Here is a 22,885-nt window from a genome sequence, read left to right as displayed (position 1 = left end):
GGAAAACAGGGACTTAAAATATGCCCTCCAACAATTGAATTACACAGTCCCACACAGGTGTTAACCAAGCTACTCTTTGCCTCACCATCTAGTGCCTCGCACAAAAAGCCAGGTCTAACAGCTTGACTATAACAGTGCCTGTTATCTAGGCCTGTCTACCAAGACACTTACAGATTACAACTTGTCCAAAACATGGCAGCAAGAATGGTACTTAGATTGTGTACGTTTTATCAAATAACTGAGGCCTGTCCTAAATTACATTGGTTGTAGGAGAGTAGAATCACTTGCCTTGCATGCAATTTAGTATTGCATGAAATGTTATATTTAAAAAAAAATCTAATGTTTTACAGGGACAGTGAACGCTGAAAACATCCTGATAAAAACCCTGGACCATATTACAGAGCAGTGGAAGAAACATGTTTACTGCAAACTGAGGGTCATAGGACCATTACATCCTACATCAACCCCTGGTGATAATTTTTAATCCATACCCGCCCAGACTAACAATAACGGGATGACTTAGTCTGAATGAGATGTTTTTATTTCTTTAGCTTTCCCTAGTCACAAGAATATCTTAAGTGCTCCCTGAAATACAGTCTAGCCCATCCTGGCTTTTAGGGGCCAGGATGTGACCCTGTGATGAAGCATGCCACTACTAGAGCGGGTAAGGGTCTTAATATAAAAATAAAATGATTCCTTTTTCTACAGTGATGGGTGTTTTCACATAAAAGGCAGAATTCTAGAGTCAGGCAAGAGATACCCATTGTTTTGGTTGTTTCGTATCTAAGGGAGAGTGTATTCCTAGGGCCTATCCACTCCAAGATCTCCCCCTCTCCCTTTGTAGGTAGGTAGGTCCCTCCCTGTGGGTCTTTCCTACTATATTAGTAAATGCTTCAGGTTTAAGCCTTGAAATCACCAGGGCTGACTTCCTATCAATGCTGCCTACTCATAGAGTGGGGTGGGGCCAGCAACTCTCAGTGGCCCCATCCCACTCTGTAAGGAGTTATGGTAGGTCCTCCACTCATTGACTGACCCATGACGAGGTCAATCAACAAAAGGAGGAAGCTGAACTTCAGTACCGCCTTCCGTCAATGATGCCTTCAGTAATCCCTGAAGCCTTTCGCATCCTGCTGTCATGCCCGTGGCCCAGTAAGCGTTTATTGAATGTTGGGTATGTACGTGTGTGTGTGTGTGCATATGAATGCATGTGATTGCTGTGAATGGGTGCATATGTTTGAATGTGCTTGTGAGTGGTGAAGTGTGGCTCACTGGTTAGAGGAGGCAGACCTGGAAGCAGAGGTCAGCCCGGGACCAGGGTTCAATTCCCGGCTCGGCGGGGTCTTGAGTCCTAAAATGTCCATGGACTCGACAATTCTCGCTCCGGTGCCTACTCGATTCATGGGTTCACACTCTGCAACTCTGGGCAATAGCTTGCTTAATCTCCACAACGGCCCCTCGCGGCGGGATGCCTGGCTTTCACCTTGTGGATACCCTGCCGGGGTTATCTCACAGGGGAATACCAGGACGGGTTCCCTAAGCAAGCGCTTAGAGACCGGTTGGTGATTTGCGCTATATAAATTCCTGTACATTTACATTTACATTTACAGTGGTGGGTTTACGTACATGGGCTTGTGAATGGATCTATGTGAGTGAGTCGGCATATGGATGGGTCGGGGATGTATGAGTGTGCACTGGTAAGTAAGAGTGCACGTGTGTGCCATCCCCACTGCTCAGTCACATTACGGGACGCCACTGGTGGATAAGTCCTATGGACCGCTTTTTCCAAGAGAGGAAAATGAGTCCTTTTTTGTGATATCAGATCCCCTTTGAAACAAATACAAAGCAGCATTTAGGAGTGTTGTATACACTGCAACCTATGTTTCTTTATTCTTCAACATTTTAAACACCTTCTTGCTACTGTTTTTGTCTCTGATTTTTGCTTCTCACAATTGGCTCTTCCTTTATATCTCCTGCTGGTATCTTTGCCTTGCTCTTTCCTCTTTTCTAATGTCGGTGGGAATTGGTGCCTTCCTGCTTACTTCTGCATTAATCATCATCTTCAATCAAGAATGGCAACATTGTCAATGAATTTCTTTTGTCCTTTGCAGGTTTTTTTTCTGCTAAATGAGACCTTCTAACGGAAATGGGAGATGCGTGACACCTTTCATGTGAATCATTCAGTGCATGGTGGCACCCTAGCTACTTGGAGATGTTGCCCTTTCCTCTGGTAATTAAGAACACATTTTAACATCCGTCAGCAGCCAGTGCTTGATCCAGTTATAGTCCAGAATCTCCTCTCCTAGCAACACTGGACACCTAGTTAAGTTCCTTGAGCTCTCTCTTAATCTAACATATGACTTCAAACATCCTGGTTCAATTACCGATAGACATGCTTAATATTGTAGGGCCCGATTCACAGAACTAACTTAAGACAAAATACTAAACTTACTACCATTTTGGTATTCACAGAAGGCACCTAGGGCCAGATGCATCAAGCATCCATTTTGCGATTCCTAAATAGCGATTTTTTGCGAATCGCTATTGAGAAAGCGCAAAATGGTATGTATGTACAAAATCGCTATTTTTTAGCGATTCCTTATTATTCTGTATTTGCGAATTCGCATTTTGCAAATTCGCAAATAAAGAATAATTTGTAATGCATTCGTATGGGCCAGGAGGCCCATAGGAATGATAGTGCAATGATTCTCAAATTGCGATTTCGCAATTAGCTAATCGCAATTTGAGAATTATTTCCAGGGTGCAGGGGTGTCTCAAAGACACCCTGCTGCACCCCTGAAATTTACATGTGTGTGCATGTGGCACACATACATGCCCTATGGGCATGTATGTGTGTCACATGCAACCCTCACAAATGCCAAATAGGGCATTTTTAAAAGAAATCGCAAATTACCACCAAGTACAAGTTGGTGGTAATTTGCGATTTCTTAACACAAAATCGCAATTCCAAATAGTTACATACATATCATTTAAGGAATCGCAAAAAATGCGATTCCTTAAATGCTATGGCAAAATAAGGAATCGCATTTTTTTGCGATTCCTTAAATTACGATTATTTGATACATAGCAAATCATGCTAAAAGGCCGCTTGCGAGTCGCAAAGGCCGAAATTCTGCGAATTTCGGCCTTTGCGAGTCGCAAATGCCTTGATGCATCTGGCCCGTACTCATTTAATACTCACAGAAGGCACTTACTCATCAATGAGTAAGTGCCTTCTGTGAATACCAAAATGAATAAATGGTAGTAAGTTTAGGATTTTGTCTTAAGTTAGTTCTGTGAATCGGGCCCGTGGAGTGCAATATGGTTATTATTGCATGCACTAAAACGTTAAGCATCACAACTCAACACAAGATTAACAGGGTAATTGAGGCACCGATGGGCGTCCTGCCAGCCTGCAAGGTCAGCAGAGGACATGACCTTTGCTTGTCTGGTGGAAGACTGCCCATCACATTTAAAGATCCTTCCAGCTGGGGGGGTCTTTGTGCCTTCAGTGGAGAGGCAGCTGTGGGGGATCCACTGAAGGCACTGATCATATGTCTAGCAGGCATCATGGCTGATGTGCCGCTGCGCAAAGTATTTTGTTTTGCAAAAACAAATTCCCAAAGTGTGAAATTAATAATGGCCCTATCGAACAGAAAGCATTCTCTCATGCACCTGGGAGGCACAGTGCGATTTGTCCATTTATCAAATGTTGGTACTGCATAGGGAAATGGATGGGTGTTTTGCCCTCGGTCCTGCTGAATTTAAGAGATAGGGTTCCTAGCGCTGGGATACCTCAGGGTGACTATGCGCTCTACAAAAATAAATAATAATAATAATAATAATAATAATAATTTGGCCTGTTTCAAATAGGGGTAAGGCACCCATCACTGGAACCCGATGGCCCACCTATCAGGCTCACTCATCTTTCATCCTCCCGAGGTCGGCAACATCAGTACCACTGACTTAGCCAGTTCTTCAGCACCATGATACCCACCATGGGCATAATATATGCGATATTTTGTGTTTCCTTCTGCAAAATTCCTACATTTCCAGTTGCTCACTTTGTTTAGGGTACGGCACACATATCTGCTTCTTTAAAATGAGCAATATTAGCTAATTGGTGAGGACCTGTTTTAGAGTTTGTCGGACGGGTATTTACTCCATCAAAGCGATGGAGAACAGTACTCCGTCACCTTGAAGTAGTGTTAAAGTAAAAAAAAGTCGTACACTGGCAAGCAGCTGAAGCGTCACAGCCTTAGAAACATGTTTATATTTAGTGAACCTCAGCTAAGAAGGAGGCAGTAATTACATACAGTGAGGTGGCCTTAAGTTCCCCCAGCTCTGAAACAGGACCCCCACATCAATGTAAGGCATGCATAACTAAGGGGCCTATTAGGATGGCGGACTGACCTGCGACCATCCGCCACTCCAGAGGAAGAGGGACCGTCTGCAGGGGCAGTGGCGGTCCCTCCGTGTGAATTAGGATGTGACCGCCACCCTGGCGGTCACATCCTAATGGCTTGCAAAACCTTCTCATCAGGTACTAAAGCCAAACTACTTAGATATTCTCTTACATTCTACGCTCCTCCGCAGACTCCAGTCCTGACCTGTGTGTGGGCGATGATTCGGATCACTTTGCAATACTTTTTCATCGTTGAAAAGTCCTTTTCCAATCGTTTCTTTCCCTCCTCGTCCTGCCACTTCTTGCAGTACTTGGTGAAAGCTTTCTTCTTGCTCTTGTACCTGAAATATACAGTACAGAGTTTCATCGATCTACGCAATGTATACATTTCCTCCCAGCAGTATCTACATTCACGACCTTTGTCAGGTATAATGAAAAAACAAGACTTCATCCTTGTGTAAACCAGGCACCTTACTACTACCTGCAAAATATAAACTCATGCCCTGTGCCTGTATGGGGTGGTGTGTGCTACCGTTACATCACAGTCGGTGCATCGCATGTAAGTGTGTCGCTGTTTTACATCGTAAGTAAGTACCTCGAGGGTCGTTTCTAGTATCTTTACACTGAGATACTTTACATCACAGGTAAGTAGTTTTTTTTTAATGTATTTGAGTGACTTAATGTCATGTTTATGTATATATTGTTTACATATAAATATATGTTGAAATATATATTAACATTTATATATTTTTTATGTGATGTCACTTAAATGGAGCAGTAAGGAGTACTCAGGGTCTACGAAAGGGTGACCTTATGGGGTAGGAAGGGGTTTTTAGGGTTGAGGGATGGGTAGAGTTAAGGGGGTAGTAAAGGTTTTTTGGGTTTATAGATGGCTATTTTTTAAAGCAGGGACATTTTTTTCAGGGTTCAGGAATGGCTAAACGGGATTTACATATGTATATATCTGCATGTTATCCCCAAAAAAGTATAACAGGTGTAGTTTATTGCATTTTATAAATAGTGTACTCCCAAAGTATCTTTATTTATCTGGTGTGATAAAAAGCGCCTAGAATCCAACATACTCAAAAGCAGGCCTTTAGTCTCAGCTTCTGTCTTTGCTCTTACAATTGAATCACAATAAAGATACACAGAACTATCTTCCTGTCAGGATATCCCAGAGTGTGAGAAAATAAATCCAAACGTTTTCTGAAATCAGAATGGTGCGCTTTCCTTTTCTCAGACAGGGCAATTGCTTAGTGAATGGTCTCAGGCTGTGTTTATGCCAGAACAGTGACCATTAACTCACTCTTCTTAATATAAAAGGTATAGGGCAGGGCTTAATTTGAGCCAGTGGTTTCTGGTGCTCGGCACCAGAACTTAGGGGCATATTATCAAGGGGGTTTATCTCCGCTTTTTTGGCTTTAAAAGCCAAGAAAGCGGAGATAAAATGATCTCCCTATTACCTAGCTGTCGCTAACACCAGTTAGCGACAGCTAGTAGGAGATAGCGACCATCTTGGGCCCCACTTTGCATGTCAGTGATATTTATCACTAATGATATGCAAAGTGGGCGTGCCAAGATGTTAGCGACTGAAAACAGTTGCTAACATCGCTATCTCCTATTACCAACTTTTGGAGATATTCGCGCTAAGAGCGAATATCTCCAAAAGCTAACACCTGCCCTGAGCAGTTCTTAGCCATGTTATCCAATGGGAGGTGGATAACATGGCTAAGAGCATTAGCTCGGTAATGCATGAATATCGCTGACTTTTCAGCGATATTCATGCATTGCGGCGATTTTTATCGCATTTGCGATAAACCTTGGTAATACCAAGGTTTATTTGCGGTAAAAATCGCCGCTGCGCAGCGGTACATTTTTGTCTCTAACCAAGCAATAGCGATAATTATCGCTATTGCTTGGTAATATGCCCCTTAATTCTTAGCACCGGTGCTGGTGACAGTCACTGTCTTCCACATTTGGGCACAAGCACAACAACAGCTGTTTATTAATTTAAGCTACATTAACAATCACCAGTACGTACCACACAAGCTAGTCATATAGTTTTGGGGACCTGGAATAGTCTGAATTGTCACCCTTGTAGGAGTGTAATGGTTAGTAGGTTTGTTGGTGCTGTAAATGCAGCGCTGGCAGGGGTAATGGATGGTGCAAGCTGATGTGCACTCCTGACGAGGGTCCTGGCACTTATTGTTTTCCAAATTAACCACTGGTTTAGGGACCCCTCCCCTGTTGGTGATCGCATCCCTTCATATTATTAGCATCTCTAAAGGTGGATGTGTGCCTAAAGCAGCTTCCTTAGGACATCTTCTTTGCTGCTGCTCCAAGGACAACCAGCCAGGGAGACTTCCCATGCCTCCCATGTGGGGCAGAGCTTGGAGGAGATACATCAGGCCACCATCACAATACAAGCAGCCACCTTTGGGCTGGGAGCAGGAAATCAACATTCTCATCAGCACCAAAACATGTTTTAGGTATGCCAGGATCCCATAGTTAGGTAGCTTAGCATTAGAGTCGTGCAAAATGTGATACCAACATGAAACTTTGCACAGGGCTTAATAATAAGGTACAAAGTTACTGATGATATAGACCCAAAAAATCATATGGCTATTTTGCCAGTATAACTTCATAAAAGAAAATGGCCGCCGTTATTATTTGTATACCGATTATTAATCTAATGTTAGGCATTCAGCACATCATTTCACACGTTTTTCTGGTCGGCAATGGCAAAAGTGGTACAAATTCAGCATTTTAGTTGACACCTAATGAAGTATGAGAATTTTTTTATGGATCCAGTCATTAAATACCTTATGATGTAAATAAAATAGTACATTGTACTGCCCTTGCAAACTAACAAATTCTTTTTTTGTTGTTGCAGGTTTCTGAAATTCTGCAAAGATTATCAGTAAATGAGTCAAAATGTCTACCAAAAGAATGATTCTGGTGGTTTTTGACTCTGAGCTACCTCACTACCATGCCCGGCAGTCATGGCACCTTTGGAGGTGTAGAACGGACGCCTACATGCCCCTACCTCTAATTCAGATTGTAAGCCGGCCGGGGTGGCATGGATCTCCTTCAGTTGCTGTACCTGGACGCCTTTCTTTAGTCGGTTATTCAGGACAGGTAACTCCCTCCGAGCTACAGCCTGTGCCTTCGAGCCTTGGGGTGCTGCAAACTCTTCACACGAACAGCTCCCTCGCATCTCCTGTGTTTTTGTGGAATGTCTTTCTGGAAACGGGGGGCTACACATTAAGGCCACTGTAGACAACTGCCTTTTGGGGCATAAGCAGATGGCTAGATCGTGGTGCCAGATGGCAAATAACGGCCTAAAAATGCCCCTACTGTCAGGAGAAAGGGAGTGCAAAAACAGCGAAATGTCATTTTGCCAGTGGCTCTGACAAGCTGTGCCCAGGAGCTGGCCCCTATGTTTGTAGGCTTGTGTTGCTGATTCTAGGACAAGGAGCTGCCACCCACCCCTGGTGTCTCTACGACTGCAAGCTCTTCGGGGAGCTAGCCTCACTCCCAGGTCGCTATGTCTTATGCTATTAAATGCTCACGTCACTCGGATATAATATGATTTGTGTTACTCTGAGCTCATCAGGGCAGAGGGCACACGCCTCCATGAATTGTGTTACTGTCAGCTTTGCAAAGTAGGGAACTAGGGGGGCATTTTTGCGAAGAAGTGGCAGAGTGCGATGTTAGCCTCTTGGCTTAACACTGCGCTCCGCCACTTTTAAAACATTGGGCTGCACCGTATCCTTGTATATGTTCCCCTGCGCTGGCACTACTTATAGCTGCCTAGCGGCTTAAGTGGCTTAACACTGACTTGTAAATAAGGCAAATCCCCTGTCGCCAACATCAGAAAAGTGATGTTGTGGTGGCGATAAAGGCTTGTAAATATGCCTCTACATGTTTGCATGGAGGCCTGAGACTGGACTCTTAGGGGCAATGAGCTCCATCCTTCACACCAATTACGCGTGTTGCTGTAAGCTACAATGTGCAGAGCTAACTCCGAAACCTGTGCACCTGTCTTGTGTTAGTAGTGGGTATGTGGGCAAGGAGCTTCCTCGTAACTCCTCTTACCCCATGAAAGGGGATGGGAGCTCATCTACTCCTTACTGTGCGATCCTATATCCTCTAGGGAAAAGTAAGACCCCCCTGCTTAATTTGTGCAGGTGGTTTGCACTGCGTCTCATGTTGGTGCCTGAAACTAATTTTTCATAATCAGGCTTTGTAATGGCTGGATTTTCTGAGTAGGTGGGATCAGCCCCCAGGGGCCCCTCCAACCCAGCCAGAACGTACTCACCTTCCCTCCCCAGGACCACCTATATCCAGGCACCTGGTACCTACCTGAGGATGGGGAACTCGCAATATACAAGCTCATATTATTAAGAACACCACTAAATCTATAGGGATACTAAGAATACTCACTGATTACTAGGGATATCCATACCCTACACCACACTTATTCACATCAGTTGGTCTCGCGGCCACCCTGACCCAGACCGTTCTACCCTAGGGCAGATCTGACACACAATCCGGTGTGTCTACACACGGGCCTGCAGAACCCAATGCTCCCTTTTCCAAACTGTTCGCAATCTGGCGAAACTAAGCGCCAGTATCCTCCCTGGCGTTCTCACTTATTCAAGCCACAATCCTGTGGGTATCGGCACTGGTTCGACCCCCCAGTGTTCTCACTAACGCCGCATATCAACGACGACCACATTCCTATGAACACCTATACATATATATATATATATTGGGATATTATCTTCACTAAGGGTCTGCTACTACAATAATATTATGGGATGGTGTACTAACTTAGTCCCTTGGTTGCAAGTCTCCTCTCTCCCTCACTATTACTTACCTGATCAGGGGTAGCATCTGTTCAAACAGTAATACTTACCAGGAAAGATTATCCTTACTGTATGAGGACAAAGATATACACACTACGTGACTGAGTTCTTTCCTGATTTAAGCGCTCCTACCCCCCTTATCCATCAGTGGCTCAACAGCAACTGGCTTGAAGCCAGGATAACTTTATCATAAAAGAACTCATGCACACTAATTCACTAATTAATGGGGTCATTTATTATTAGTACAATATAAACCTTCACACAGATATGACAAAGACTATAGGTAGAACACACCGCTTGAAAGAGAAAAGATTAAACATAACACGAACACTCCGCTGAAAGGGAAAAGATTGGACATAAAGTGTAAATGTAACTAATTCAGACTACCTCACCTATTAGAAGGAAGATTTCTCTCTCTGCCTCTGGTGGGATTAGGGCTCTCTCTCTGCCTCTGGTGGGATTAGGGCTCTCTCTGTCTCTCCCTCCTTCACCACATCACCACGCCTCTGGTTCAGTTGCTCCAGCTGACAGCCTTCTTTGATGCTCTCTGCACTGCTTTCTCTCTCCTCATCTTCAGCAATCGTCTGCCTTCTTTCTCCATTCAAGAACTGCACTCTATTCTGCAGCTCCCAGCAGACATCCTCTCTCTCTCTGCAAGCTATTCGGAGCTCCAAGCTGTTCTGGGCTCCCAGCAGTCCTGTGCTCCAAGCTGTTCTGAGCACCACACTGAACTGCACACCACGCTGCACTGACTTCCAAAACTGAACTGACCACTCCTCCTCTCCTGTAGCTCACTAATATGGATTCCTCTCCCCTCATGGAAATTTCCACCGGAGGGCTGTCTCCTACCGAATTCCTGTGCCAGCTCCCAGGCTTCCACGCAACCGCAGTGGCCATCTGCTTGTTACGTCTGGGCCCAAGAGAAAAACACATTTCTCGGATAAGAAGCAGTCCTAACTGGATTTTCCCTCTAGCACAACAGCCTTAACTGAAAACATTGCCTTTGCCCTAAAAAGCCTCTCTGCTTCCATCAAGATGGAGTCTCTCTAGCTCTAGGCCTGTAGGCCTGAAAGGGGTAAAATGCTCCTTAGCTCTGTCAGAATACCTACATAAACCATACCAATATGTCTAATATGTCAAAGCCAATAGGCAATAGACAGGTTAAAGTCAAGAATAAAGGCATATTAAGCAGCTATCCTCTTGTAGGTCTGGAAAAAAGGGCTTAAAAGGGCCAACACAGGCTAAGAATACCTATACTAGATGCGAGCAAGACTAATGATCTATATCACTGCTAAATAAAGCCAAAAACTCTGCCATTACAGGCTTGGAGCTAGAGAAAGGGATAAAAGGAAGACAGAAGGAGGAAAAGAAGGATTTGAAAAAAGTAAGAAAAAAGTGATAAAAAAACAGAACCCGCATGAGTGAAAAAAAGATACAGGAAGTGTAACGTGGGTGAAGAAAGAGGCAAGAGGTGGAGTGTAGTCTACACAGCCTTGACATTTCACAGTCTTGCTATTCAGCAACTGCAGCATTTGGCAGCTCCAGCGGTTAGCCCCTGGTGTAAAATTCAGGCACCTGCACATATGTTTTTTTTGTTTTGGCATTAGCCAAGATCTTTTGATTTTACTAAAATGATATCTAATTATAGGGGCTTTCAGCCAGGTCTCCTCATCCATTGGTCTGTTGCTGTGTCATTTACATTTTTCTTCTACTTGCTACAGCAAATAATATGGCACAAAGGGTCAGCCCACGTCAGTCATTGGCTAACTTCACTATGAGTGACGGCATTCTGCTCTTTAATAAGGGGCACAAAGTAGTCTCCTTCAGTGCCAGAGACTACTATGGCACTGTGTGATTTTTAACACCAAAACACATTTTTGCTCCTAACCAATGTTTATTTATCTACATTGGCAGCTCCCCCACAATAAAGCTTAACTGTGATCTCTATGTAGAAAAGAGCTCCCGCGCATCTTAACCTGTGTGTGTAGTTTGTGTCACTGTGATCTGTATAAACCAGGGAGCCTCACATACCCTTTATTCTATCTGTAGAGTTTGTGCTAGTGTGAAGCAGGGAGTTCCCTCTCTCACCCTCCTGTGTCTGCCTGGTTTGTGTTACTGTAATCTGAAGCAGAGAGTTCCTTCTCAGTGTATTGTATCTGAATGGTTTGTGTTACTGTGAACCTCTACCACCAGAAACGCTGTTGCATCCACGCACCTTGGACCCACAAGGGAAAGTCTTTGCTGCCTGCTGCTTTGCCCTCCCGCCTCCCGCCTCGCGCTGCCCGTCTCCATTACCACCTGGGAGAACGAGGTGACCGAGAGGAGCGCGGTCGAGGGAACTCCATTTCCCAGGAGGCCTAGCGGCGCACGCCGCGTCATCAGCGTCGCCAGCGCGCCAGGAGGCGCACAAATAGCGCATCACCCCGGTCGAGGGGGGGAACCTCTACCACCAGAAACGCTGTTGCATCCACGCACCTTGGACTCACAAGGGAAAGTCTTTGCTGCCTGCTGCTTTGCCCTCCCGCCTCCCGCCTCGCGCTGCCCGTCTCCATTACCACCTGGGAGAACGAGGTGACCGAGAGGAGCGCGGTCGAGGGAACTCCATTTCCCAGGAGGCCTAGCGGCGCACGCCGCGTCATCAGCGTCGCCAGCGCGCCAGGAGGCGCACAAATAGCGCATCACCCCGGTCGAGGGGGGGAACCTCTACCACCAGAAACGCTGTTGCATCCACGCACCTTGGACCCACAAGGGAAAGTCTTTGCTGCCTGCTGCTTTGCCCTCCCGCCTCCCGCCTCGCGCTGCCCGTCTCCACTACCACCTGGGAGAACGAGGTGACCGAGAGGAGCGCGGTCGAGGGAACTCCATTTCCCAGGAGGCCTAGCGGCGCACGCCGCGTCATCAGCGTCGCCAGCGCGCCAGGAGGCGCACAAATAGCGCATCACCCCGGTCGAGGGGGGGAACCTCTACCACCAGAAACGCTGTTGCATCCACGCACCTTGGACCCACAAGGGAAAGTCTTTGCTGCCTGCTGCTTTGCCCTCCCGCCTCCCGCCTCGCGCTGCCCGTCTCCACTACCACCTGGGAGAACGAGGTGACCGAGAGGAGCGCGGTCGAGGGAACTCCATTTCCCAGGAGGCCTAGCGGCGCACGCCGCGTCATCAGCGTCGCCAGCGCGCCAGGAGGCGCACAAATAGCGCATCACCCCCGTCTCGCGGGACGCGAGCGGGACGCCGGGCGAAGCCCGGGCCAAGGGCGGGCCCGTTTTAGCCCGTTCGAGACCGAGAGAGACTGGACTGGACCTACCCTCTAACTTCCACCCCTTTAAAAGTGACTAGTGGCAAGGTAAACTTATTGTGCATCTACTGTGTGGCTAGCGTATTGATAGTTAACCAGTGCTAGGATCTTGCTACCAATTGTTGTTTTGTCTATCATGTCCAAACAAAAAACGCCTGTCACCCCGGCAAATACCATGCATAACTATTTAGTCCAGGTAGTGACCAAAATTAATAACAACCGGAGGACCTCCCTAGGGATGGGGGATTCACCCCCATGTGCCCAAATCAATCAACCAGGGGTGCCCCAGCCTGTAACTGATGACCCTATTGTTTTCGACCAAAGTGAAGTTTTGATTGAGCACCTAGAAATTAATGGTTCATTGACTTCTACGGATCACCAATCCGATCCCTTCACAGATCTGATTAATCTAGAAGATCAAGAGAAATCAGTGACAATTGAGGAGGAAGCCATAGAATCTAATACCACCCCAACACCTGTCCCCGCTCCAAGAGCAAAAAAAGGGATTACTAAGGCGCCACCTAGAAGAGGAGGCTTACGCTCCTCTAAAAATAAACCTACAACCCCACCTAGACGAGCAAAAAGAAAGAAAGAGGATGGGATAAGGGAGGAGGACTATGAAAATGAAGAAGGGAAGGACACCCTGTTAATTAAGCTTATGGGCACATTAGAGTCCAAATTATTAGGTATAATGAAACCCCTAATATCGAAGGTTGACCAATTAGTTACTAAGGTCAACAAGCTAGAGTCGCTCCTAAGGAAAACCAATGAGGGGGTGGGTGAACTACCAAATCTAGTTGCCTCAAAAATTGATCAAATGGAGTCTGTGGGAAAATTATTGCCAGGGGTGACCATGAATGTTGGCTTACAAGCCTCTTCAGACCATGTCCAACATGCTACTCTTAGGAACGATATTGCTCTTGACATGAATCTACCTTCTGAGCCAGCCCAATCAATGGGCAATAGCATTACTGAGACACCAAGCACAGAATTTGCCCCAGTAGAATTGATCGTCGAAGCCTCTCCCCTCATTTTAGTACTAGCTAACACTCCTTTGCTGAAAACTGGTCAGATCGAGTCCCCTGATTCCCTTAGAAATAAGGCTCTCCAGTGGTTGAGCAGTAACATGCATATATCCCCCTGGGGCAAGGAAAAATTATCAGACGATCTGCTCACAGCAAGGAGAGTTAGGTGGATAGGTACCAAGCCAAAGAAATTTCAAGGGGATTGTGTGGTCCTGAATTTTAAGGGCCCCGATGTTCTGCCTGATGTCCTACGGAATATTCTCCCCCCACAACGTAGGACAGCTGAAATAGTCCCACTGACGCTGGACTTCTTCTATAGTAGAAGGGGTCTAGTAGCAAAACCAAGTATATTAAGAACGAAATGGACAGTAGTGGGAAATAGAAAGGCTAGAACTAATCCAGCATGTGAGTGGGGGTTAGCTTTGGATAATCAATACTCTGTGTTAACGGATCTGAATGAGTGTGATTGACTCGAATTTGTTTCACCCGCTACCTTGAATATGTGGTCGGATCAAGGCCGTGGTAAGACCCTGATGTTAGATGATTACAGACCAGCCCCAGACGAACCTTGTAGTTCCGGCTCGGAAGAACAAAGTAGAGCCCATGTCGAACAGGAAAATCCTCTGGAAAATGTTGAGCTGCTATCAGAATTGAATAAAAATGTAATATTAGGAGCAGATCCTGCAGAAACATCAACCATCCCCTATATTGTGCAGACGTACTCCCAGCAGGCTAAACCAAAATTGTCAATCATTTCATGGAACATAGCTGGAATAGCTAATAAGTTAAATATCCCTGATTGGGCTGATTTTATTAATCAGTTCGATATCATCATGTTCCAAGAAACTTGGTCGACTATACCAATTTTTAGACAAGGGTTTTTAAATTTCTTTGTCCCGGCAATTAGCAATAGAGTGGGACGCCCCTCGGGGGGGTTGATAATTTGGGTACGCCAAATCTTGAATTGTTCGGTAAAGAAAAGGCCTATACCGTCTAACGATATTTTGGCACTTGATTTTATCTGGCAAAATGGCTACCAACTAGCCCTCTTTAATGTGTATGCAAGGGGAGTAGCCAGGGGAAAATCATCAGAGACCATATCGTGCCTAGAGATGAATATTGAACAGCTACCAGACCCCTCACATGTAATAATAGGTGGGGATTTTAACACTACCTTCGAGCCCCTGGGCGAGGAGGATAAGGTCCTGGCTGAAGACGAGGATTCCAAGTGGGGCATACCTCAACTGGACATCCCCGTAATCAAGACTTGGAGCACGGTAGCAATCCAATTGAAAAGTTTTTGTCTCTCAAGAGGACTTAGAGCAGCGAATGGCCGGACAGCGTCAGATTTTATGGGGGAAAATACCTTTGATAATGGCAGATCAGCCAGCAGGATAGACTATATACTCCTAGATGTAAGGCTCTGGGATAAACTGGAAGACATGGAAGTGAAGGCCAAGATTGAAAGCGACCATAATCCGCTGTGCTTGACACTACATACCTTCCATGATATAAATGAGCATCCCAGAGAGGACTATATGGTTACACAGGACCTAGTATGTTCTAATAACTTTCGTTACTTGAAGTGGAACATGCTCCTAGAAGACCTCGACAAAATAGAGACCCTGAAGGAAGTAGTAGTGGGTGAAGTCGCTAAGATTAAGTCACATTATGGGCAGATTAATTTTATAGACTACATGATGGCCGCCCATGAGATACTTTTTACTAAAATTCAAAGTTTTTTCCGCAAAAAAATCTCTACAGGTAAAATGAAGAAACCACAAGAAACAAGGGGGTGGTATGATAAGAATTGCAGGGCAGCCCGAGACAAACTTGGGAAGGAACTAAGAATAGGAAGACCTGAAGATGTAAGGCTGGCGAGAAACCAGTACAGACAGGTACAAAAGTTGGCCAAAAAGCGTTGGGACGAGGATTGTTGGCAGGAACTTAAGGAGATCTGTGCCTCCAAGGATTCAAAGCGCTTCTGGGCCTCAGTAAAATGGGCTAAGGGTGGCATAGCACCCCAGCCTGTAAATAATGTCGCAAAAAACAGTTGGGTAGAATACTTTCAACCACAGTATGCCCGTAATCTTATGTTTAATAATGTTAGCCCTCCTCCACAAGTCTACTACAAAGAACCACTATTTACTGAGAGGGATGTGAGTGTTGTACTAGACTGCATAGCAGGGGGGAAAGCACCAGGTATGGATGGCATCCCGGCTGACATTTTTTTGTCTGACCGGAAGTCCTGGTGTACCTATTTTACAATGTTGACCAATGCAGTGGCTATGGGAGGGGAAGTCCCTGCCTCATGGAAGGGAGCTGAAATAATTCCCATATACAAAAAAGGTGACCGTTCCCTGGCTAAAAACTATAGACCCATTAGTCTAATTGATACATCTCAGAAGCTAATGGGCCGACTAGTCCAAAACAAACTGCAGCAATGGATCGATGCAAATAACATATTGTCACACTACCAAGCTGGGTTTAGGCCCCTAACCAGTAGCATCGACCAAGTTCTCCATTTCTTAACGGTCTATTGGAGAAATGTCACCTTGAAGAAGGGGACATTGTATGCAGTTTTTGTAGACCTGAAAGCTGCTTTTGATTTAGTTCCCAGGGAAAAACTTTGGCAGACCTTGGCGGATGCAGGAATAAAACAGGAGTTGCTTACACTCCTTGTTCGCCTACATGAAAATAATTTTGCAAAGATACGATGGGGCAAGCAAGGAGAGGTAACCGACTCCTTTCCGGTTGAACGTGGGGTACGACAAGGGTGTGTCCTAGCTCCAACTCTCTTCTCCATTTATATAAATGGGATTGTGAAACATCTAGAGAAGATTGCTAGTGACGCCCCCGTAATAGCCGGCTCCCGTGTACCAGTTCTCATGTTTGCGGACGATACATTACTACTTTCCCGCACCCCCAGTGGGCTACAAAAAGTAGTAGATGCCTTTGGTGTATACTGTGATGAGAAGGGCCTAGAATTAAACACCACTAAAACGAAATTCATGTGCCTTAATCAAAAATCCTCCTTTAGGGGTGTAATAAAATATAAAGGAACAACCCTGGAAAGAGTGGACTCTTTTTCATACCTAGGCATCACTCTGCAAGAAAACATGAGTTGGAATCACCATATAACCACAACTATTCTAAAATTTAGACAGTTGTCAGGTGCTATTTCGCTGAGACACCGTACCTCCTTGACAAAACCTCTGAATTGTGTCATGGAAATTTATTCCATGAAGGTCCTGGGGGCCTGTCTATATGGCTCTGAATTATGGGGTTTTTCAAACCTGACTAATTTGGGCCGAGAGGAAAACAAGTTCCTGAGAGGGGTCACAATGGTCCCCCAAAGTACCCCAATAATTCCATTAAAACTAGACCTGGGCAGAAAATCAGTCGTGGACATAGCAAGGCTTCGACCTCTCCTGTATTGGAGGCGAATTATGGTAACCCCTGAGCTAGCCCACTATGCAGCAGCATTGATGGATGTTATCAAGTTCGATCGTTTCCACACTATCCCATGGTTAAGGGAGCTGCGAGGTTTACTTATAGCATTGAAACTGGACGATCTATGGGATAATAAAGACCCATCTTGTTTCCCCTCAAAGGAAAGCCTAAAAGATCTTTATTGGGAGATGACATATTCTGCAATGTTTAGTGACAGTACAAATGTAAAGATAACTTCTCGCTTTTTAAACTTAAAAATGTATCCATCATACGAAGGTTTTTGGGACCTAATTGAAAAACCGTATGATAGGAAACTCTATTTCCAATTTCGCATTGGCACACTACCCTTAAATGCATTTAAGAAGCATTGGTCCCAGACGTGGGATGAACACTGCCACCATTGTAAAGGGGAAACTGAACACATCTCCCATTTTCTGTTTTGTTGTCCACTGTATTTGGCCCCTAGACGTAAGTGGTTAAAACCGCTATGTTTAAAGTTCGGAACTCGTAGCCAAGCTGAAGCCCTCAGGATACTGGAATCAGATTGTACATCACTACATGTGGTTGGTGTAGCAAAGTACCTTGCATGGTCGTGGCTAATTCGTACCCGTTCACTATTGGCTACTGTATCATAATGGAATCATGTATATCCCCAACCTGTTTTAAGGCGACAAACTGTATGTTTTTTAACCTATGAAATGTGTTTCTTAAATTGTAATAATGTGATTGTATTTTTATGATTTTTTATCATGTCTTGTTCGACATCAAATGTTTAATATGTATTTTTAGAAGTATTTTTATAAATAGTATTTATTGTATAGGGTTAGGTGAATGCTTTTATGACAAAATGTCGAATAAAGCTTACAAATTGAAAATTGATTGAATTGTTACTGTAATCTGAAGCAGAGAGTTCCTTCTCAGTGTATTGTATCTGTAGGGGTTGTGTTACTGTAATCTGAAGCAGGGAGTGCTTTCTCACCCTATTGTGACTGTTTGGTTTGTGTTATGGTAATCTCAAACAGGGAGTTCCGTCTGACCATGTTTTGTCTGCTTGATTCTTGTTACTGTAATCTGAAGCATGGAGTTCCTTCTCAGTGTATTGTATCTGAATGGTTTGTGTTACTGTAATCTGAAGCAGAGAGTTCCTTCTCAATGTATTGTATCTGTAGGGGTTGTGTTACTGTAATCTGAAGCAGAGAGTTCCTTCTCAGTGTATTGTATCTGTAGGGGTTGTGTTACTGTAATCTGAAGCAGGGAGTTCCTTTTCAGTGTATTGTATCTGAATATTTTGTGTTACTGTAATCTGAAGCAGAGAGTTCCTTTTCAGTGTATTGCATCTGTAGGGGTTGTGTTACTGTAATCTGAAGCAGGGAGTTCCTTTTCAGTGTATTGTATCTGTAGGGGTTGTGTTACTGTAATCTGAAGCAGGGAGTTCCTTCTCAGTGTATTGTATCTGAATGGTTTGTGTTACTGTAATCTGAAGCAGAGAGTTCCTTCTCAATGTATTGTATCTGTAGGGGTTGTGTTACTGTAATCTGAAGCAGAGAGTTCCTTCTCAGTGTATTGTATCTGTAGGGGTTGTGTTATTGTAATCTGAAGCAGGGAGTTCCTTTTCAGTGTATTGTATCTGAATATTTTGTGTTACTGTAATCTGAAGCAGAGAGTTCCTTTTCAGTGTATTGCATCTGTAGGGGTTGTTTTACTGTAATCTGAAGCAGGGAGTTCCTTTTCAGTGTATTGTATCTGAATATTTTGTGTTACTGTAATCTGAAGCAGAGAGTTCCTTCTCAGTGTATTGTATCTGTAGGGGTTGTGTTACTGTAATCTGAAGCAGGGAGTTCCTTTTCAGTGTATTGTATCTGAATGGTTTGTGTTACTGTAATCTGAAGCAGAGAGTTCCTTCTCAGTGTATTGTATCTGTAGGGGTTGTGTTACTGTAATCTGAAGCAGGGAGTTCCTTCTCAGTGTATTGTATCTGTAGGGGTTGTGTTACTGTAATCTGAAGATGAGAGTTCCTTCTCAGTGTATTGTATCTGTAGGGGTTGTGTTACTGTAATCTGAAGCAGGGAGTTCCTTTTCAGTGTATTGTATCTGAATGGTTTGTGTTACTGTAATCTGAAGCAGAGAGTTCCTTCTCAGTGTATTGTATCTGTAGGGGTTGTGTTACTGTAATCTGAAGCAGGGAGTTCCTTCTCGGTGTATTGTATCTGTAGGGGTTGTGTTACTGTAATCTGAAGCAGAGAGTTCCTTCTCAGTGTATTGTATCTGTAGGGGTTGTGTTACTGTAATCTGAAGCAGGGAGTTCCTTTTCAGTGTATTGTATCTGAATGGTTTGTGTTACTGTAATCTGAAGCAGAGAGTTCCTTCTCAGTGTATTGTATCTGTAGGGGTTGTGTTACTGTAATCTGAAGCAGGGAGTTCCCTCTCACCCTAGTGTGTCTGCATGGTTTGTGTTACTGTAATCTGAAGCAGGGAGTTCCTTTTCAGTGTATTGTATCTGTAGGGGTTGTGTTACTGTAATCTGAAGCAGAGAGTTCCTTCTCAGTGTATTGTATCTGTAGGGGTTGTGTTACTGTAATCTGAAGCAGGGAGTTCCTTTTCAGTGTATTGTATCTGCATGGTTTGTGTTACTGTAATCTGAAGCAGAGAGTTCCTTCTCAGTGTATTGTATCTGTAGGGTTGTGTTACTGTAATCTGAAGCAGGGAGTTCCCTCTCACCCTAGTGTGTCTGCATGGTTTGTGTTACTGTAATCTGAAGCAGGGAGTTCCTTTTCAGTGTATTGTATCTGTAGGGGTTGTGTTACTGTAATCTGAAGCAGAGAGTTCCTTCTCAGTGTATTGTATCTGTAGGGGTTGTGTTACTGTAATCTGAAGCAGGGAGTTCCTTTTCAGTGTATTGTATCTGCATGGTTTGTGTTACTGTAATCTGAAGCAGAGAGTTCCTTCTCAGTGTATTGTATCTGTAGGGGTTGTGTTACAGTAATCTGAAGCAGGGAGTTCCTTTTCAGTGTATTGTATCTGCATGGTTTGTGTTACTGTAATCTGAAGCAGGGAGTTCCTTTTCAGTGTATTGTATCTGTAGGGGTTGTGTTACTGTAATCTGAAGCAGGGATTTCCTTTTCAGTGTATTGTATCTGAATGGTTTGTGTTACTGTAATCTGAAGCAGAGAGTTCCTTCTCAATGTATTGTATCTGTAGGGGTTGTGTTACTGTAATCTGAAGCAGAGAGTTCCTTCTCAGTGTATTGTATCTGTAGGGGTTGTGTTAATGTAATCTGAAGCAGGGAGTTCATTTTCAGTGTATTGCATCTGTAGGGGTTGTGTTACTGTAATCTGAAGCAGGGAGTTCCTTTTCAGTGTATTGTATCTGAATATTTTGTGTTACTGTAATCTGAAGCAGAGAGTTCCTTCTCAGTGTATTGCATCTGTAGGGGTTGTGTTACTGTAATCTGAAGCAGGGAGTTCCTTTTCAGTGTATTGTATCTGAATGGTTTGTGTTACTGTAATCTGAAGCAGAGAGTTCCTTCTCAGTGTATTGTATCTGTAGGGGTTGTGTTACTGTAATCTGAAGCAGGGAGTTCCTTCTCAGTGTATTGTATCTGTAGGGGTTGTGTTACTGTAATCTGAAGCAGAGAGTTCCTTCTCAGTGTATTGTATCTGTAGGGGTTGTGTTACTGTAATCTGAAGCAGGGAGTTCCTTTTCAGTGTATTGTATCTGAATGGTTTGTGTTACTGTAATCTGAAGCAGAGAGTTCCTTCTCAGTGTATTGTATCTGTAGGGGTTGTGCTACTGTAATCTGAAGCAGGGAGTTCCCTCTCACCCTAGTGTGTCTGCATGGTTTGTGTTACTGTAATCTGAAGCAGGGAGTTCCTTTTCAGTGTATTGTATCTGTAGGGGTTGTGTTACTGTAATCTGAAGCAGGGAGTTCCTTTTCAGTGTATTGTATCTGAATGGTTTGTGTTACTGTAATCTGAAGCAGAGAGTTCCTTCTCAGTGTATTGTATCTGTAGGGGTTGTGTTACTGTAATCTGAAGCAGGGAGTTCCTTTTCAGTGTATTGTATCTGAATGGTTTGTTTTACTGTAATCTGAAGCAGAGAGTTCCTTCTCAGTGTATTGTATCTGTATGGGTTGTGTTACTGTAATCTGAAGCAGGGAGTTCCCTCTCACCCTAGTGTGTCTGCATGGTTTGTGTTACTGTAATCTGAAGCAGAGAGTTCCTTCTCAGTGTATTGTATCTGTAGGGGTTGTGTTACTGTAATCTGAAGCAGGGAGTTCCTTCTCAGTGTATTGTATCTGTAGGGGTTGTGTTACTGTAATCTGAAGCAGAGAGTTCATTCTCAGTGTATTGTATCTGTAGGGGTTGTGCTACTGTAATCTGAAGCAGGGAGTTCCCTCTCACCCTAGTGTGTCTGCATGGTTTGTGTTACTGTAATCTGAAGCAGGGAGTTCCTTCTCAGTGTATTGTATCTGTAGGGGTTGTGTTGCTGTAATCTGAAGCAGGGAGTTCCTTTTCAGTGTATTGTATCTGAATGGTTTGTGTTACTGTAATCTGAAGCAGAGAGTTCCTTCTCAGTGTATTGTATCTGTAGGGGGTTGTGTTACTGTAATCTGAAGCAGGGAGTTCCTTTTCAGTGTATTGTATCTGTAGGGGTTGTGTTACTGTAATCTGAAGCAGGGAGTTCCCTCTCACCCTAGTGTGTCTGCATGGTTTGTGTTACTGTAATCTGAAGCAGGGAGTTCCTTTTCAGTGTATTGTATCTGTAGGGGTTGTGTTACTGTAATCTGAAGCAGGGAGTTCCTTTTCAGTGTATTGTATCTGAATGGTTTGTGTTACTGTAATCTGAAGCAGAGAGTTCCTTCTCAGTGTATTGTATCTGTAGGGGTTGTGTTACTGTAATCTGAAGCAGGGAGTTCCTTTACAGTGTATTGTATCTGTAGGGGTTGTGTTACTGTAATCTGTAGCAGGGAGTTCCTTCTCACCTTACTTTGTCTGCTTGGTTTGCGTTACGGTAAAATCAAGCAGGGAGTTCCTTCTTTCCTTAGTGTGTCTAAATGGTTTGTGTTACTGTAATCTGAAGCACAGAGTTCCCCAGCAGTGGCCCGAGCAGCGGTGGGGCCGGGTGGGGGGGATTTCAACATATGATGAAGAGGGAAAATTAAATAAATAATTTCCCCTCGTCGTCATCTATCAAAATCCACCCCCACCCCCACCCCCACCCTGCCCTACCGGCCCACTGCTCTTACCTGCACGGGCCGCGCCTGGAGTTCCCTCTAACCCTAGTATGTCTGCACGGTTTGTACTACTGTAATCTGGTGCAGAGAGTTCCCTCTCACCATAGTGTGCCTACAGGGTTTGTGTTACTGTAATCTGAAGCTGGGAGTTTTTTTCTCTGTGTATTGTATCTGTTGGGTTTGAATCACTGTAATCTGAAGAAAGGAGTTCCCTCTCATCGTATTTTGTCTTCTTGGTTTGTGTTACTGTAATCTGAAACAGGAAGTTCCTTGTCACCCTATTGTGTCTGCTTGGTTGTGTTACTGTAATCTGAAGCTGGGAGTTTTTTCTCTGTGTATTGTATCTGTTGGGTTTGAGTCACTGTAATCTGAAGAAAGGAGTTCCCTCTCACCGTATTTTGTCTTCTTGGTTTGTTTTACTGTAATCTGAAACAGGAAGTTCCTTGTCACCCTATTGTGTCTGCTTGGTTGTGTTACTGTAATCTGAAGCAGGGAGTGCTTTCTCACCCTATTGTGACTGTTTGGTTTGTGTTATGGTAATCTCAAACAGGGAGTTCCGTCTGACCATGTTTTGTCTGCTTGATTCTTGTTACTGTAATCTGAAGCA

The 22,885-nt window shown here is 44.3% G+C and overlaps 1 protein-coding gene across 1 annotated transcript in view; it reads right to left on the bottom strand.

Moving 5' to 3' along the window:
* The window catches only part of RPL3L (ribosomal protein L3 like), an 88,390-nt gene that overhangs the window by 53,848 nt on the left and 11,657 nt on the right, over nucleotides 1-22,885 (bottom strand). The window contains exon 4 of the mRNA XM_086940514.1: nucleotides 4,608-4,743. Within this exon, the coding sequence (XP_086796640.1) occupies nucleotides 4,608-4,743 (136 nt within the window). The remainder of the gene's footprint in view (nucleotides 1-4,607; nucleotides 4,744-22,885) is intronic.

The sequence above is a fragment of the Lissotriton vulgaris genome, chromosome 10 (assembly GCF_964263255.1).
Source record: "Lissotriton vulgaris chromosome 10, aLisVul1.2, whole genome shotgun sequence".
Classification (NCBI taxonomy): domain Eukaryota; kingdom Metazoa; phylum Chordata; class Amphibia; order Caudata; family Salamandridae; genus Lissotriton; species Lissotriton vulgaris.
The sequence above is the reverse complement of the archived record's forward strand: the minus strand, read 5'-3'. Positions and strand labels throughout refer to the sequence as shown.